Raw genomic sequence first — 18588 nt, 5'->3', positions numbered from 1 at the left:
GTGACATACATCCATACATGGCAGGTGTTTTACCAAATTCTGACCCTTCAATCCCTAATGTTGCTGAAATGATGGCTTATCAGACTCGGCAATAATTTTCCAGTTTTGCTGATTCTAGCTTCGGTTTCCTTTCCTTAGCTGACGGGAGCGACACCAGTGTGGTCTGCTGCTGCTGTAGCCCATCTGCTGTGCTTTCAGAGATGCTCTTCTGCATATACTGGTTCCAGGAACCCGGTTATTTAATTCACTCTTTCAATCCTACCAGCTAAAAGCACACAGCTCACAGACCTTATCCGCTGACAAGGACAATGGCACAACTTGTTTACTTTCTGTTGGCCTGTATGCGAATATAATTGAGATTTTTAAGCAATAAAACATGTTTATTTTAGAGGTTTTTGTTTGGAACTTCAAATCTAAAATCTACAAATGACCAATTTAAGAATTATAACCATGATGGGAGTGCTCTTACTCTGCTTTTTGGCATCATCCTATGGTTTGCACAAGTGCCATGTGAAAGCTTTGTTTTCCCAGAATAATTTAGTGGATTTTCTTGGTTCATGTATAGAATAGTAAAGCATCCCTTTACTGACCAGTAGGACCACCACGAGTAAAAACGGTTCATATAACCATCGGTTGACCCAAGTATCAAGCTTCGTGGTCATGTGCTGACAATAGAAAATGAGCACATATTTAAAATGCATTTTATTTTTCCTTTACAAGAAACAAAAGACAAAGAAATAAGATGAAGGGGAAAGGAAGTGGAAAACCAGTATATAAAGAGATGCAACCTCTGGCGTCCTGAAAAAAATATGTACAATTCAAAATAATATCCATATAAAACATGCCACATACAATAAAAATGATCATTATATTTATTCATATTCCCTAAAAGTATCTCTGCTGTACAGATGCAACATCTTTTTTTTTTGTATTTTAAAGTACGTGAGGTTAAAAAGAAGAAAAAAAATCAAATTATGAGCAACCTTTATTAAATTATAAGATATGCAGAGAACTTAAATTAAGTTTCAGAGAAGTTAAAAATTATTCAGGCGGAAATCCAGTGAGCGGCATAATGTCTCGTGTTCTTCCCTTGGAATAGAAACATACCAAAAAATATAGATATATATGTATATATATATCACTGCTTCGGATACTTGATCAATATCTACCACTTCAGAGAAAGTTTCTGTTATACTACGAGAGTGCAATTCATTACCAGGTTAAGTATGGGATTAACTTTGATTATTACATCATAACATACATCAGGCCAAGTAACCATTTCACAATGTTAACCAACACATTCACTTCTATAGGGAAGATATTAAAGGGAAAAAAAAGAAAAAGCAAAACACTAACAATATTCTAGGGAATTCAAGATTTGTCCATTCAAGACTATATGAATCCAATTTTGACCGATTAAAGGGGGAGGTTTTGGTAAATCAACAAGCAGTAGCATAAATAAAAAGAAAAAAATAAACATGAACAATATTACATAAATACAAATGCTATGCACCATTGTACTGCTTTATGCAAGAAGTGATTTTTCCATGTCTAATTAACAACTCTCTGCGTGAATCCAAACAGCCTCGTTATCACGTCGGCTTCTCGTCGAGAACCCCGGACATTTTCCTCACATCTATTTTTAACAAACTCACCTGAAAGCTTATAGCAAAAAACACTAATAGAAAAAACAAGTAAATGCAAAACACTCTGGTTCATATACATAAAGATATTAGTTTGCCATTTTACATATATTTATATTTATGTACAGCTTTATCTTTGTTAAAATGATATCCAGTGGTTGATTTTTTTTTCCAATTTTATTTTTCTACACTTTTGACTTTGATTACAAAGGGTCTGGATAAAGAGCTGTTGTCCCCCCCTCCCTCAATGCATATAGTATATTTACAGTTTTTACAACTTTGCATTTTAAAATCATGTGAGGTCTTAGGTTAAGGGAAGGAGGAACCAAAGTAGTATGGGAAGGTGGAGTTTTAGTAAAGCTCCCTTTAAAGACTTTTTTTTCTCATTATTCTTATACAGAAATGAAAACAAATGCCCTTTTTTCCAATAAGTCTTTCCCTGCCATCAGTTCAGCCTCGAGGAGACAGTACCAGCACTAGAAAAAGCACACTACAGGGGAAGTAGAAACACTGCAGGCTGTACTCAGGCGGAGGAAGACTTACTACAGTAAAAGTTTAACAACAGTCCATTAAATAATACAGAGAGAGGAAGAGGCATGATTAAAGTTTAAGGTTGACTTGTTGGGGAGTAAAAAACAAACAAAAAAAGAAGAAAAAAAAAAAAAAAAAAAAAGCACTGAATGGGGACAGTAGTCATGCATCTGCTGGCTCCTTTTTTCCCCCCCCAAACAAGTGGAACTTTCAGGTGTGAAACAACCAGCTAATGGGTACTTGGTTAATTTTGGACCTGCGTGATCCTTGAGCCATTCACTCAAACTCTTACTGTCTTAAGCAACTCAGAAAAAATAAATGTGGATGTTATTGTGCTTTCACACAGCTAATAGCAGGATTTTGTTTTTAGATGCATAAATAAGAACACAAAAGCAAAAAGCTACATCAATATCCAGGATGATTTGGTGGCATACAGAACACCCACTAAGCTTCTGATTGTGACTTTAATGCAATATCTTATCAAAACTGTCATATAGTTCATCTGTATAAATAATTCATGAATAATAATTATGTTGGCTCATTATTGTAAATCATCATCAGCATAGAGTAGATAGAGCAAACCTGCTGCTTAAGATTCCCTGCTTGTCCGAGAAGGCTAAGCCCATAAAAACAACCCTCCCACCCCCAAAAATCACCATCGCGCCCCCTCCCCAACCCCCCGGAGTATTTCCACAGTAGCAGTTAACAGTTTTTATACAAAGCAGTCACTTCTCGCTAAATCAGTGAGGTAGACTGGGTCCAACTAACCCACCATGGGACTCCACACAGTCAGAACATCTGGTGCGACTGAAGCCACAGATCAATAGTATCTTACATTTTTTATATTAACTTACTTTTTTCTCCTCTTTTCTTTTTCCTCTCTCCATCGATCACATGTAGTTCTCACACAGAGCCACATCAAGATTGTCTAGCTAGCCAATATCCATGTTGTCGTTATGAGTCATTGATGGGAAAGTGCCTTGTCTGGGAGGTAAGGGGGGGAGGTGTGGTCAGACGGGACAGGAAATAGGTCCGACTTAAAACATTAAAAAAAAAAATTTTTTTAAAAAGTGTCCTTAGTTCATTCTCAACATTTTTAATGGCTTTTTTTTTGTCGAAGCTCCAGATGAGCTCTGTACTACGAGCAGTGATATCAGAGGGTCAGAATGTTTTGGTAGATGGTGAGGATCATTTTCCAGCCACTGTAAGCTTATTGAGACCAGAATAGTTGGGAGGGTTTGAAGTGGGGGATGGGGAAGAGGAGGGATTTGGCTGAGGAAAGGGTGATTCAACTACTCCAAACACGAAAGTTAGTCCCACCATCAAGCTTCTGCTGATGAATGGTGGTCGGCTGCTTTTATTGATTAATGCTCTTCAAACCTTTGGCTACAGGTAACACTTTAGTCTTTTAATAGCGGAGGCCAGCCTTCCTCCATATCTTTATGAACAGCTTATGCACTGGCGATGTAGGATTTTCATAGGCTTTGGCGCAGGAGTGTTCTGGTACCAGCGAGAGGGAATTTTCCATCTTTCTGGTTAGTTCATCCATTTTCGGCAATTCCAGGCTCCGCAGTGGCAAGGGATCTTGTGCTGATCGTCCTCAAAATCAAACTGGTAGTCGTACGTCAGCTGGAATTAAGAGAGAGACAGTTAAAGGCTGCAGATATAGTAGTAGTACAATGAAGGCTGTTTATCACACTGCACCTCCTCTCCTTTAGGAATCCTTCGGCTGGAGATGATGATAATCTTGTCTTCTTTGTCAAACGTTACAACCTCAGCAACACAGTTGGGCGCACAGGAATGGTTGACATAGCTGGTGAGAAGGGAAATGGGGGAAAATCAAATCAATTTGGGGGAAGAAAATAAACATAAAATAAGGGTTTAAAACAAGGCAGGCATGCACAAACAAACACTTACCGGGCTGGGCCACCTGTTAAAGTTGCATCGATCACTTGCTCGTTGTTGATACGGAACATGTAGATCCCTCGGTTCTACAGCAAAAGAGCGAGAAAAAGAAAAAAGGTCAGACGTGTCCTACAGCTGTAGAAAGTTGAGCGGCACAGCAAACAAAGTTTCTGCACCACCCATTCTCCATCAACTGTTTGAGTACCTGCGCTTCATAGATCTTCTCCCGGCGATTGGCCACCTCGTTGCGTATGACAGTACCAATGTACTCAATAACCATCGTATGCTTCTCCAAATCCTTCGCAGCGTACAGCCCCAGGCCCTGAATGCGGGAACGTGCCAAGTACACGTTGTTCTTCCACTCAGTCTTCAAGCGCCGATACTGGGAGGATTTGGAGTGGACAAACTGCTTGCTGTACGGTGTGTTGAGCTCTCCAGTGAAGGTACTCTGGTAGGCCTTGGACACACTGGTGCTGTTAAGAGTGTGAGGCCTAAAAAGAAAGAAAAATGAAAGTCTGAATGTTTTGAATTTTACAGGTTTGAAGTTGTTTTGAAGCAAGTTACTTGCATTTGTAACCCACATAAAAATAAAAAGAACTGCACCTATAACTAAATCGGAATTTTAAATTCCAACCGGAGCGTGTCCGTGCCCAACTACTCATAACCAACATAAATTATTTTAGCTTATGTACTTGCTACACATTACATAGATGTTAAAAGAGTTTCATTTTTTAATGTATATTACCTCACCAGTCAACATATTCTGTCTGGAATTTAACTCCGCAAAAATGTTAACATTTAGTCAACAAGCCTCTTCGACGTGATTCACATGGCTGTACAGATTAACAGATATGTCAGAACGTGTTGAGTGTGCAGCTTCTCGCTAAAAATAATGCTTTACCTCTTGCAGTGTGTGGGGACCTTGGGCTCTGAGCGAGCACAGCCAGTGGGATTAATCATGAGTGGGAGCTCCATCAGAGGGTGCCGGCCGTATCTAAATTGGTAATTCTGGCAGTTCTCCACTCCGGGCAACTAAAACACAACAAGTCAGTCAATGATCATCATAATGGACTTATAATGGCTATAAAGCTTATCATTTCTGGTCACATTGAGTTCAGTTAATACAAGATAGAGCAGATATTTTGTGAAGTCTGTAATGCTGTTTTATTACAGTCTGAAACAGTTATCCAACCACAGATCAGTGAACATGGGAGATAAAGACAAAATAAAAAAGGGACAGAAAGTGCTCGGGATTCTTACCGACTCAGTGATTCTCATGACAGCGTGAATTGTAAGGCCATACATCTCTTCCCCTTTGATGTGTTCAGTGAACAGTTTCAACATGGATGATTCCTCACGAAGTTTAGCCACCTGCTGAACAACCCGGTCCCAGATCCCTAAAGACAAAAACAGCAAATTCAACTCTGTTCTTTAAGGTTAAGAAACATAACAAAGGGAGAATAGAGCACAAAAATCAGAAAGCACTTTTGTTTTACCTTCTGGAGTAGGGTCACGGTACTGTAAATCCTCCATCCCATGCTCCAGAACACGCACTTCAAACAGCGGGCGGCCATCATCTTCACTGATGCGGCAGCGGTAGCGGCATCGCTTGTTGGGTACGCGTGTGCTCCAGTAGATGCGTGTGGCCTCGTAGCCAACGGGGAAGATTGCAGTAGCTGAGTGGAAGTTGGCCATCTGGGAGGGCAGCAACTGGCCAATAGCGTGAAAGATGAGACTTCCGACGCGGAACAGGTGGATACGGTCTCCGCGCTGCAAGATGCTGGCTATCTGTTTCACCTCGTCACGCTCGATGTAGACGCGGCGTAGGACCGCAAATGTGCTGAGTTCATCGTCACTGGGCCCCTTCAGTTTATGCTGGGTGCACAACATGGTCTTATCCTTAAAGAACATGCAGCGTGCCCGGATGGCACAGGCAAAGTGGTAGACATTCGGGCAGCGCAGTCTGTTGCAGCTGTTTGTGGCACCAGTTTTCTGGCAGTACGCACAAAGAGTCCGCAATCCGCGACGCAGGGCTACCTCCACGTTGATTAGGGCACCCCCCTGTGTCTCGTACACCTCTGTGGACCACAGAGCGCAATTTAAGTGCACCCATAGGTCCACATCAATATTAAGCAAACGAGCGGGCCCATCTGTGGCACCATCGCCTTCCTCGTGGCAGAAGCAGCACTTGCGTTTATCCCGAGGCAGCCTTTCTGGTCGAAGAGTAATGCGCAGCCGTTCCATCAGTTCAGACACCTCACGGCTGTTTTCTTTCTTAGAGCCACCTTTCCGAATCGAGATAACAATCTGAAGACGCTTCCAGCGAATCCCCTTCCATTTCTTCAGTTTTGGATGCACCACCTCCTCATCAGGTGAGAGAGGCCTGCGTTGCTTGACAGCTTTAGGGGAAGACTCCATGGGGGTGGGAGAATCTTTAGGAGGTTGAGCTGGATCAGTGACCAAATCCTCTACCTCCTCCTCCTTGACAACAGCACTCAGATGATCTTCAGGAGCAGCAGCAGGATCAGAAACTGCCGAGGTAGCTGCTGCGTCTGCGCAAGACTCTGGAGCAGCAACTTCAGGCTCTGTGACTTCAGTTGATTGAGCAGCATCAAGAGGAGGATTAACATGCTGTTCAGGCTCAGCTGTTGTTTGGACATTGGCCGGACTGGAGGGAGACAGTGATGAGGAAGTTGATTTTTTGGAAGGTTCAGCTTCACTAGTTGTAACTGGCAGAGATGGAGGAGGATGAGGAGGAGACGGTGATGGGGGTGGAGACTCCTCCACTGGTATAATAGGAAGGTGGCGCACATCCAAATCATTTACATTGGTTGTATAGCAGTGCTGAACCGGTTTTTCTTCAGTCTCTGCAAATTCCTGAGAGCAAAATGCACGCAGGAGATGTAACGCTTTCAACACATGTAATAAAAAAGATTAAATGAGGCAATAGGAGACCTTTAGGGACCAACCTGTTTAATAAGTGCCAGAATGTCAACTTGTTTCTTCAGTGTACAGCCAGGTAGAGACACATCAAATTGCCTTAGCCACTCATCCTGACTAGGTGAAGCACCATCCTTTGTACACAGAACCCCTGTAAAACATAACATGGATAGATGGTATAGTCACTCTGCCACAATTTGTTTTAAAAACAAAAAACCCCAAAAACATTTAAACACCAAATTTGCTCAACTAACGTGCTTAAACTACAATCATGAGATGGGATTAATGAAAGACGAAATATTTACATTAGCAAATAATATGACAGGTCACTTTGAGGCAGAATTTTGAATGTCTTGACAGACTCGCACCCTTTTGCTTTTAGCTAAATAGGAACTCACTCCACAAAAAAAAAGAAAAAAAAGAAAAAGAGAAAGAAAATAATAAAAAAAAAAGACATCAGCAGAAATCTAAAAAAGCTAAACCGTCAATTTATTTATTTTAGTGTGTACCTGATTGGCCAGGTCCTTTCGCAGGCCCATCTCCTCCTGACATTTCAGGGTTTTGGGGAGGGATAGTGACCTCATAAGTACCTGGCATTCTAATGTTGAGAAGCTGGGCCATGGCCATCATCACGTGATTTAGTTTCTGGAAAATATTAGTAGAAGTTTAGATTGCCTCAATAGATTCAGACATAAAAGCTTTTAAAGACGATATAAGATTATGATGGCTTAGTACCTTGGCTGCAGCAGATGACAACGTGAACATTACAGACACCTCGTTGCTTTTGCTCTTATCCCAGTGGTTGGATGTTGAATCTACCTTGCCGTCAGGAGCTTCGAATTGTTTATTTTCTGTGAATGCTGTAAGCAAATGTGTAAATTCAACATTTGTCTGCATTTCAAGACGCAAACAGATTTAATATTTAAAATAAAAAAATTTGACAATCGTATAAATTCCAAGCAGGTTTCCCCATGACCTATGTATCCATGCAACCATATAAAACAAACTAACTTAGAATTTAATCCCCCATACAGAGCAGCACATTGCTACCTCAGCAGACCGTAGGATGTGACATGCTGAGTAGAATACCTGGGATGGCAGTGCGAGGTATGAGGGGTATGATAGGTGATATTGCCCTGTCCGTCTCCTCCTCTTTAGGCTCCCGCAGGTGAGGAAAACGTGGAGTTTCATCTCCTACATTACTCTCAGGGGATGATGCTGGAATTATGCTTTCTGGAGCATCCTCATCGTCACTTTCCATCCTGTTAAAAGATATTTCACACATTTATAGCCTCTTTATGAAAATATCTATGCTATGGACTGATAACTATGCACAGTTGTCCTTGTGTACCTGATATCCTCATTCTGGTTATGTGGTGGTGTGGGGAGAGCTGCTAGAATATCTACACTCTTTACCTCCTCTTTCACAGAATCTGAAGGAGGAAACAAAATGCAGCATAATAATACATTGCATTTAGAATGCAATTACTGCATAACTGTGGATTAATAATTAACAATAAATGTACCCATCGGCTCTTCAGCAGGCTCTCTGTTTTTCTGTCTCTCAGCCAGATCCTCCCCAGCTGTTACTCCATTGAGCAGTTTGTGCTGTACTGATGGTGGAGGAGTAGGTGGCAAGGAAGATGGGGGTGTTGGGGGGTTGCTGAGGTTGCTCTGTGAATGCACAAACAATATGTTCTTGAAGACTTTGCTCTGAAATTACCTTTATGCCTTATTCAAAATGTTGGTGGTGCACTGGCAGCTTAGTTTGACCTTAGTGAGTAACTGAGAGTAGTAGTCTGGGATATTGTCTAACACTGCATTTCCAAATGAGCCTTTTAGCTGGGCTTTTCCATTGGCTGGACTGCTTCCAAAAGGTGCAAAAAGATCCACACTGGCAGTGATTGACGGCTCCATCAAGGGCAGCAGAGAGAGGCCCTACAGAGTAAAAATCCATTAGCCAAGAAAAGGAAAAAGAATCAATCTTCAGATCATCAGTGGCAAAATATCATTAGGGGGGGAAATGTATTTTGACATTATTGTACCTGTTTGAGTTGTTTTAACAAGGCTTCAGCACTTTTTCCAACTTCTTCCTTCTTGTTTTTCTTCCGTGCATTAGGCCCTCGATCTCCAGCTGCCTTATTAGTGCGCTTTGGCTTTTGCACAGGAGGCCTTTTTGTTATCGATTGCAGATCCTGTAAAAGGTCAAGAAAATAAAACAGATTTTTCCCAAATATAACATCAGGGTAAAGAGTCTTGATGCATGCTCAATCATCCAGGTAAGTAAATCCCAAAAGGTTGAGTGACGAAACATTTCTCCCATTGAAAACGCTACGTCCAGATAAACAGAATCAACCTTTTGGGATCAGGGTAAAGAGAATGAATACACTTTAGGAAAACATACCTCCATGTTTCGTGGAGTCCCTTGAAGCTTCTGCTCAAGCATTGCCAGTTTGCTGTTGATGTGACCATTGATCTCACTGTGGATGCCTTCACAAGGCCTCTGAGCGCCAAGCTGAATATTCTTAGTTCTTAGGAGTTTCTGCAGCAACTGCTGTCCAGTCTCAGATCTAGGGCTTTGAGTCACAGCAGCACTTCCAGCATTAATAAAGGTAGTGTTGTTCCCAGCGTTAACCATCTCCCCAGTTGCTTCATGCTTTATAGTCCCAGTAGGAGCTTCAGCCGCACTGTCACACTGGACCTCCCTTGGTTCCTGTTTAATATTCTGTATTGTCATTTTGCATAGCTCCTCTTGTTTGTCTTCTGCACCCTGCTGCAACTGACGCTGAGCATTTGTACCTCTCTGTGGCCCATTGGAAGTCACTGAAGCAGCCAGACCACTGCCTGGTGACTGAGTGTCTGCTTTAGGTCCTGGACAATCAAGTGGACTCTTAGCCCCGGGTGACCTGAGTGGAGAAGCCTTGACTTGACTGTAGGGACTGCCCCTCCCAGCCCTGCTGTCAGCTATAGAAGGTGAGGAGACATGAGATGAATGGGGTGAGACTGGGTGGACTGGACTCATGCCAAAGGGAGTTCTTGGAGAATATGCATGCGATGGAGAGCCCTGCACACGGCCTGCCATTAGTGCTTGCTGTTGGTTCTGGGTGGGAGTGGGTGGACGAATCCCCATAGCTTGATTAAAAGTGTGCCGTTGAGAATCCCCAGGGGAGTTGGCTAATGGCTGACGTGGAGATGCTGGCCTCACCATTGGGCCCTGGTCCATTGGGGAATGTGGCACCTGTCCTCTCATATGTTGCTGCATCATCTCTCCCACTTGGAGCTGCTGCCCAGAGACCATCATTCCTTGCTGTATCTGAGGAGCAACACCAGGTTGTTGGCCTGGCATACCTGGCTGGTGTTGATTTCCCACTGCTCCTGGATTCCCCATGACTCCATGTGACATTTGATGGCCTTCCATCCCCATCATTTGCTGTCCCATCTGTGGGAGCTGAGGCCTCAACTGATGTTGTTGGCCCTGACCTATTGGCATCCGCAGCATTTGTCCTTGTTGTCTTTGTGCAATCATGGCTTGGATGTGCTGTATTTGTTGGTTGGGGGGGAGATTGCGGAGCTGAGGATTCTGAGCAATAATGGCCTGGATGTTGATAGGGGCGCGGATCTGTCCAGGAGGAACACCAGGTCTCTGTCCCATCATTCCTTGCTGCTGAGCTCTCATCATACTCATTAAAACCTGCTGTTTCTGCTGTTGGGCCATGATGGCCTGCTGTTGTGAACTAAGACCCATCATAGCAGGTTGTTGCTGCCCTGGATGGTTGTGTCCTGTGATCTGTTGCGGCATGGTGGGGTCCTGTGGCTGCTGTGTGGCATTTTGAAGAGTTTGCTGTTGATGATGTAAGAAATCAGATGTTTTTCCTTCCTCTTTAATTGTCATCAAACTGGGCTTGTCAGTGGTGAGGGAACTTTGCCTCTGGACAGTGACTGGAAGTTGTTGCTGCAGTTGCTGCATACCAGTTTGCTGGTTCCCGACCAAACCCGACTGTTTCTCATGTACAGACTGGGGATTTGATTGTTGCTGCTGGCCTACATAAACCTGATTCTGGTGCTGCTGCTGTCGTCCCAGGTCAGTTTGATGATCATTTGCAGAGCCTAGTTGGATCTGGTTGGGAGTAGAGGGTCCGCTCTGCTGTGGTGGGGTTCTTGAATCAGGGCTGAGGATACCACCTTCTTTGGGTCCTGAGTTTTGGCTCTCTGTAGATCCCTGGGGCTGGGGTGTGTTACTTCCTGCTGAAGGAGAGGAACCCATTTGTGGGGTAGAGGGTTGGGAAAGACCTTGCTCTTGGCCAGACTGGTTGATCAACTGTGCTGGTTGTCTTTGTGTCATTTGCTGCTGCTGAAGGTGGGCTAAATTCTTTGTAATATTTTGCTGAGATGCAAGCATGCGTTGGGCCAGAATGTTCTGTTGTTGAGGAGTCAACTGGGCATGGGGCCCCCTCAGGCCAGGGTGACCTTGAGCACCAACCATACCCTGCTGTCCCATCATCAGCTGAGGCCTCTGCTGCTGTGACAATGCAACTTGTTGGTTACCAATTATTCCTGCCTGAGTTGATACCATGCCTTGAGAATGGTTAATAGGCTGGCTGCCCACAAGATTCTGTGATGGAGCCACAGTCTGGCCTCCAACTATTCCTTGTGCAACCTGGACCATGTTCTGCTGATTAGCCTGATTAGCTAGCATACCCTGCTGAGTGTTCGCCTGTTGTTGTGCCATAAGTTGGTGCCCCATCATACCAGCCTGCGACTGATTGATTAAACTAGACTGTTGATTTGGGAGTGACACTGGTTGTTGGCCCATCAGCTGCTGTTGCTGGAACTTTGCCATCTGCATCCTATGCTGAAGTTGTCTTTCTTGAAGAAGCCTAGGGTCTGCACCTTGCACCCCAGGCCCCTGAGGGAAAAATCCTCCTGAAGGCCCAGGAGGACCTGGGACCCTGGCACCACTGGCTCCAAGAGCCCCAGAAAGCTGTGGCTGGGCTCCTCCAATAAAGGGCTGACCTTGGGGCATTCTGACAGGCATCCCACCTTGGGGTACCATGCCAGGATGTTGCCCCATTACTGGTGCCCCCTGCTGGCCCATCATCATCTGACCAGGCATTTTGGGAAACATGTGAGAGGGCCCCCCCTGTGCAGAATGACCTTGGGTTATAATACCAGAGCCTTGCTGCTGCTGTTGTTGCTGCTGCTGCTGCTGCTGCTGTTGTTGTTGATGCTGCTGCTGTTGTTGTTGATGCTGCTGCTGCTTGCTTCTGTACTCTGCAATTAGATTTGTGTGCTCCTTCTGTTGCTTGCGCACCTAAAACAGAATATTTATGAGGACATCTGTATATCATGTATATCAAATGTGCCAGAAGCCTTTTTTGTGCAATGCAAAAATTGTTTTCAGAACATTGAACATCTACACACCTGGTCAAGCTGCTTCTGAATTTTACTCTGCTCTTCTGTGACCAACTTAAGTTTCTCTGCATCTGCCTCAGCAAACTCTCTGCCAGCCTTCTTAGCAGTGCGTTGCTTCGCACACAGTGCTTTGCGTGATTTGCGATGAACTCCTATCTGTTCTTCCAAAAATTTCAGTTGCATTTGGAGTAACTGCTGGGTATGAAGAAGCCATTCTTCGTATTGGTGCTGTTCAGCATCATCTATAGAAAAGAAATCACAAACCACCCTTAGCTATCCACAAATGTATGGAGACTGCAATAAAAAAAAATAATCTTAAAAAAAAAAGAAAAGAAAAAAAAAAAGACTCAATTCAGCTCAAAAGGCAGTATTGGTCAAACATACTGATTATTCCTTGCACAAACTGAGGAGGGTTAGGCCTTGACTGGGGTGGATCACTTGTCTCTCCCTCCTAAACAGAAAAACGTGGCATTTAAATGACTCAGCTATCATCAGTTTTACAAATTAAATCATCGATCACTTTTTAAAAATAAACCAACATACCTTTGCAGGTCCAGATGCAAGTTGATTTGGATCTGTGGCTGGGGCAGAAGCCAGCCTCTGAGCAAGCAGAGAAACTTGTTGCCTGAAGAGAAAGCAAAACAGTGCTGAGTGACATCCACTTAAAAATATTTAACATGGGCCTCAGCAAACAGGTGTGCTAATGGTACAGTTGATCGTCTAATCGCAGTCTTTAACACTGAAGTTACCATTGCAGGCATGTCTCTGACACATAGCTACTGCAAATAAGTGGTTGCTGAGCAGTTAACCTTGTGAACAGTGGTGTTAGGGATGCTACTTTTACGTTGAACAGCTTACAAGAGCTGGAACCAACAACAAAAACTAGATCTGAAGATAATCACAATCAACACATGCTCTGCTTTCTAGCAGCAGTTTAACAATGGCAAAAACATATCCATGTTATTTATTAAAAAAACAAACAAACAAAAAAAAACATTATTAGAAATACCTGTTAATGCCAGTGGGAACAACCATTGGATCCTGTGCCAACACTCTCTTAATACCCTGAAGGGCAACCATCTTCGCCTTGGCAATGGGATCCATAATGTTATCTGTAGCAAATTTGTCCAAATCTGCAATAATAGGTGAAATTAGTGGAAGTATGGAAAAACAAAAGAAAAAAGAAGAAGTTGTGGCTGTGACAAGACATGAAGCTTACCTTTATCTGGGAAGAAGCTGTTGGTCAGAGTTGACTGTTTTACTGCTGGCTGCTGCTGTTGTGATTGATGGCCAAGTCCTGGCTGGATCACTGGCTGCATCCCTGGCTGCATCCCAGGCTGCATCCCTGGCTGCACCCCAGGCTGCATCCCAGGCTGCACCCCAGGCTGCATCCCAGGCTGCATCCCTGGCTGCACCCCAGGCTGCATCCCTGGCTGCACCCCAGGCTGCATCCCTGGCTGCATCCCTGGCTGCATCCCTGGCTGCATCCCAGGCTGCATCCCAGGCTGCATCGTCCTCATCATGGTTTGCTGCTGGGCCATCATGTGAGTTGGCGGTACTATACCAGGTCCCATAAGCCTTTGCTGCTGCAAAATGTGTGACGCACGCGGTACCATCCCTGGCTGATTCATCATACCTTGGGGTGGTGGACGATGGTGGTGTGGTAACATTATTTGCCCAGATGAATGTTGATTCGGATGTGGATTTGGAATGCCTGAAAACTGTTGTGGTATGCCTCCTTGTTGAAGAGAACTGAGCTGTTGCTGTTTCTGTTGTTCTTTCTTTTCATGCTCCAGGAGATCTTGTATTAGAAGAGGCAGTTCACCATCTAATGAGCTCTCTACCTTTGCCAGATCTACAGCAGGAGAGTGCTGCTCCCCTACATCAGGTAGTCCTAAGGGATCATCACCCATATCGCCATGTGGAGGAGCTGGAGGAAAAGGCAATGGATTACCTTGGCCTGGCAAGGGATATGGAAGTCCCCCTAATCGAACAGAACTGAGTGAGGCAGACTGGCTCTCACTTTGTGGAGTCTTTGTTGTTGGTGCGGTCACACCAAGAGGCATGGATACCGCTTCTCCCATTTCAGCTTTCACCACAGTCTGTCCCGTTTGCAGCTGAGGCGTCAAACCTCTGTTCTCTACTTTAACTTTAGAGGCATCAGCGGTTTGTGAAGAGCGTGTTAGTTGAGCAGCAGACTCTAGTGCAGTAGAAGGGACTTTTGTCAGAGCCTTCCGCTCTGGCTCCACCCTGGCTTTGTCTTCCACTTTAACATGTGCAGAACCAGACGACGCTGAAGGACCCTCACTTTCAGCTTCTACCAGCCGCAGCTGGTCTGAGAAGACATCTTTAGGGTCTCCTTGGTTCAGTTCAGGATCAGTGTAAGCCAGCAGGTCAAACTCATCACTGTTGAGTAAGTCATCAAGATGTGGATCATTGGTTTCGAGGTTGTCCAGGTTGCCCAAGTCATCATCTCCTTTGTCAGGGTCCAGGTCAAGAGCCAAATCATCCTCATCTTCTACTCCTCCATCTCCTGGAGCATCGCCTAGCCCATCAAGATCAGGTTCTGGCAGTTCTTCTGCATTTTCTACAGCTGCAGGCTGGGGCTCTGTGACTATACCTGGTTGTGAAAGTCGATGCTGCTCAGTACTGCGAGTGTTTTGGGCTGAAGTAGCATTTTGAGGTTGCATGTGGGACTGCTGAGGCAGTAAAACTGACAGTCCACCCTGTTGTAACCCCTCTGTCTGAATCCCACCAACTTGAGCTATAGGAAGTTGCTGAACATAAGGTGTTGACATCTCTTGCTCTGGGACAAAGAGACGTGGCCTGGGCTGGGGTCCACGGGGTATAAATTGGTGTCGCAGGGGTGGCCTTTGTGAATTATGTCTCAACTCAATGAACTGTGGTGGTGGACCTTGACTCATTGGCTGCATGGATTCACCTCCGTGCCCTGGCATCATGGCATGAGTATTACCCATGCCTTCCATACCTTGGATATTGACAGCAGGGTTAAGATTGTGCCTTATGCCCACAGCTTCCATGCCAGGCTGAGGGAACCTCCTTGGAGCCTGGCCCTGCCACTGAGGAGGGAATGGTGGACGGGTAAACATACCCTGCGGTCTGGAAGATCCTGGTAGCCTGAAGAAAGACAAAAATATTTTTTTTCCCCCCCAAAAACAACGAAAGGGAGTTGGACTAATTTAAGACGCCAGTTGTATCTTCAGGGCCAAAAGATTTATGCCTGTATTTGGTTTATTCAATCCAAGTACCTCATTATTTAAATGCTTACCTAACTGGATCAACAACGGCAGGGTTTCCTGTATGTGGTGGGCGAATGAGCTTATCATCTGTGGGCATCTTCCCCGATACAGAAGCCTGAGCACTTGAAGCGGCAGCAGCAATACGTTCCTAAAGGAAGTAAAAATTGTACCATTGTCCCTTGACTCTTTAGTTATTAATAAATCAAAAATAACTTTTTTCATAATGTCTGCATGAAAATCAGAAACTTTAAAAAAAAAAAAAAAAAAAAAACCCTACATCTTCCAGATTATTATTATTATTATTATTATTATTATTATAATAATGGATTGGATTTATATAGCGCTTTTCAAGGCACCCAAAGCGCTTTACAATGCCACTAATCATCTGTGGGCATCTTCCCCACATGCATGTAACAATGCCTGCAAGATTTCACATTAATAATGTAATGTTATTCAATCACAGGATCCCTACCTGTGGATAAGGTGGTGGTGCTCTGTGAGTTTTATCCTGCTGAAAGGCTCCCATCCCTCCCCCAGACCATCCAGGGGATGCACTGCCAGCAGCAGCAGCTGCCTCCTTCTCTTGTCTGTGCATTTGTTGTCTGATCACAAATTCCCTCAGTCTTTGGCGCTATAAAACACGAGAAACTTTGATTAGCAAAGAAAAAACAAAAGCATGCAGAAGTGCACTCAATGCCTGCTCAAAGGCAAATATTTTGATACCGGTCTGTGCTTTTCCAGATCAGCAGGGCTGAGTCCTGCTACTGAAGGGTCCTGTACTGCTGAAATATCAGGAATTTCTTGAGTTACTGGCAAAGATGGCTGACTTGACATGTCTGAAGTGTGGACAGCTGGTATTTCTTGAGATCCAGAGGAAGGTGGCACTCGCGAGGTAAGGCTGTCTGCTGACAAAGCCGGCTGAGTTTGTGGCTGTGGTTGCTGCACCATCTGAGTCTGCTGTTGAGTTATTTGAAAGCCTCCCGTGCTCGGGCTGCGGCTGAAAGTAGGGGGAGCTGATGGCTTTCCAGAGAGGGGATCCCCTATAGATGTATTAGTAGAATGGGCTGGAGATGGCTGGTTAGGATGAGGGGATGTTTTGAAACTTCCAGTTCCCTCTGGGCCAATAGAGGAAGTGCGAGGTGGCTTATGGACTGCTGCAAACGGGTCTCTAGATTGTGGCCTTGAAGGTGGCCGAGAACAAGGGTCTGGAGATTGGAAACGAGGAGTAGCAGGAGACTGGACAGAGTAACCATCATTGGACATGCCACCAGGAGTGTGGGGAGACTGGCAGCTGCCCTGGGACTGTGGGCTGGAGGGTACTCTAGGACATTGCTCCTGTTGAGCTACAGCGTGTCTCTGGGGTCCAAGAGAACAATTATCACCTGACTGCGGTCTGGTAGTTAGTGGAGGATGAATATGGGGATCAGAGTGAGAGGGAGACTGCCTGAAGCCTTCAGCAACATGGCTAGGTGAAGCTCCAGGATGAAGTGCCCCACTCTCTCCTTGGTGCATTCGTGGCGTTAAAGGTGCCTTGAACAAACCATCTCCAGACTCAAGCATTCCAGCAGGGGAGCCGGTGGACAGATCATGTCTGCCAACTGCAGAGGAACGTGGAGAGGGTGCACTCATATCAGTCCTGTACTGCCCTGTGCTTGCAGGAGATGAAGCCAATGCAGATGGTGACGGTGATGAACCATATTCTGGCCTTCCCATTCCTTGCTGGGTTCTGAAGGGATCTCCATAGTGGGTATTGTGGGATGGTGAAAAAATGGTCGACTCCCCGAGCCCAGGACCTCTTGAATGAGGACTTTCTGGAGGCCCTAGGGACTCCTGAGAGCCTTGCTGGGATTGTGGAAGAAGACCCTGTTGCTGCTGCAGCTGTGATCTGAAGTAGGGGTCAACCTGCTGAGCCCGTCTGGGGGTTCCAGGAGTTCCTGGTTGCATGTCAAAAGGGCCAAGACTGGCTGGCCGTCCCTGAGGAGGGCCCTGCGGGCCGGAAGCAGAATAACCTGAGGAAGGGGCCTGTACGGGGCTGGCCCCGGCATTAGAGAAAGGTGTGGTTGGGTGTGAGTAAGAATGGGGTGACTGAGGCGGAAGCTTAGCCAAAGGATCTGTCCGGATTTCAGCTGATAATGGAGTTTTGACAGGTCCATCTGAGAAAAAGACAGAAGACGATCCTGAATCGGGAGGCAAGGGAAATGGGCTGTCTGCAGAGCTGGGTTGAGAGGAGATTGATGTTGAGCCTGAAGGTGGTGGGATCTGGAGGTGTAAACTTGGCCGTTCTCCCTTTGCACGTGGTTGCTCTGTTTTTACTGGCCTGCACACTTGACTTTCTGCCTGCTGTGAAAAGGTAAAAAGAGCACCAAAGGAATATTAACCACACACACCGTAAACCTAATGAAGTCATTTGCTAAACTTAATAAAAAAAGAAATCTACTTTTAACTCACCTTCTGTGCCTTGTTTATCCTCTGAGCTGCTCGGTTATCTTTGGCCTTTTGCTACAAAGAGAGAGAGCGAGAGAGAGAGAGAGAGAGAGAGTCGGCTTCTGCACGTATGTACAGGCACACAAGTCCAAGCACGAACTCTTATAAAAACAAGGCTAAAAAACACACAATGGATAAATAAATAAATAAAAAATTAAAAAAGGAGAACCTAGTATATGACCAACTGCAAATTTAGAAATGTGTTAAAAAGAGAATTACAGCAAACAAATGATAATATGAAAGAATAATGTATTAAACAAAACAAAAACAGAGAACCTACCAGATATGGAACCTTGTCAGCAGCTGGGACCTTCCTCCAGATTTTCATGATCTGCTTGCAGCGACTAGCCCAATCTGTGATGAGAGAAATATTTAACACTTACGTTACAACTGTGACATAAACTTAAAAATCA

The 18588-nt window shown here is 44.7% G+C and overlaps 1 protein-coding gene across 2 annotated transcripts in view; it reads right to left on the bottom strand.

Annotated features, from left to right (window-relative positions):
• Positions 1–1160: 1160 nt before the first annotated feature.
• The window catches only part of kmt2d (lysine (K)-specific methyltransferase 2D), a 30297-nt gene continuing 12869 nt past the window's right edge, over positions 1161–18588 (bottom strand). For both annotated transcript variants that reach the window (XM_080899228.1, XM_080899229.1), the window contains exons 30-55: positions 18456–18529; positions 18140–18190; positions 16415–18031; positions 16164–16322; positions 15721–15839; positions 13651–15569; positions 13441–13564; positions 12975–13056; positions 12816–12882; positions 12441–12673; positions 9424–12330; positions 9065–9214; positions 8793–8957; positions 8546–8693; positions 8371–8452; positions 8109–8281; positions 7755–7879; positions 7529–7664; positions 7049–7170; positions 5576–6956; positions 5340–5476; positions 4981–5111; positions 4285–4570; positions 4092–4165; positions 3879–3987; positions 1161–3803 (exon numbers count right to left, since the gene is read on the bottom strand). In XM_080899228.1, the coding sequence (XP_080755354.1) occupies positions 3711–3803; positions 3879–3987; positions 4092–4165; positions 4285–4570; positions 4981–5111; positions 5340–5476; positions 5576–6956; positions 7049–7170; positions 7529–7664; positions 7755–7879; positions 8109–8281; positions 8371–8452; positions 8546–8693; positions 8793–8957; positions 9065–9214; positions 9424–12330; positions 12441–12673; positions 12816–12882; positions 12975–13056; positions 13441–13564; positions 13651–15569; positions 15721–15839; positions 16164–16322; positions 16415–18031; positions 18140–18190; positions 18456–18529 (10664 nt within the window). In that variant the 3' untranslated portion in view covers positions 1161–3710. The remainder of the gene's footprint in view (positions 3804–3878; positions 3988–4091; positions 4166–4284; positions 4571–4980; positions 5112–5339; positions 5477–5575; positions 6957–7048; positions 7171–7528; positions 7665–7754; positions 7880–8108; positions 8282–8370; positions 8453–8545; positions 8694–8792; positions 8958–9064; positions 9215–9423; positions 12331–12440; positions 12674–12815; positions 12883–12974; positions 13057–13440; positions 13565–13650; positions 15570–15720; positions 15840–16163; positions 16323–16414; positions 18032–18139; positions 18191–18455; positions 18530–18588) is intronic.

This window comes from Rhamphochromis sp. 'chilingali' (assembly GCF_963969265.1).
Source record: "Rhamphochromis sp. 'chilingali' genome assembly, chromosome: 12".
In the NCBI taxonomy this organism is placed as follows: domain Eukaryota; kingdom Metazoa; phylum Chordata; class Actinopteri; order Cichliformes; family Cichlidae; genus Rhamphochromis; species Rhamphochromis sp. 'chilingali'.
The sequence above is the reverse complement of the archived record's forward strand: the minus strand, read 5'-3'. Positions and strand labels throughout refer to the sequence as shown.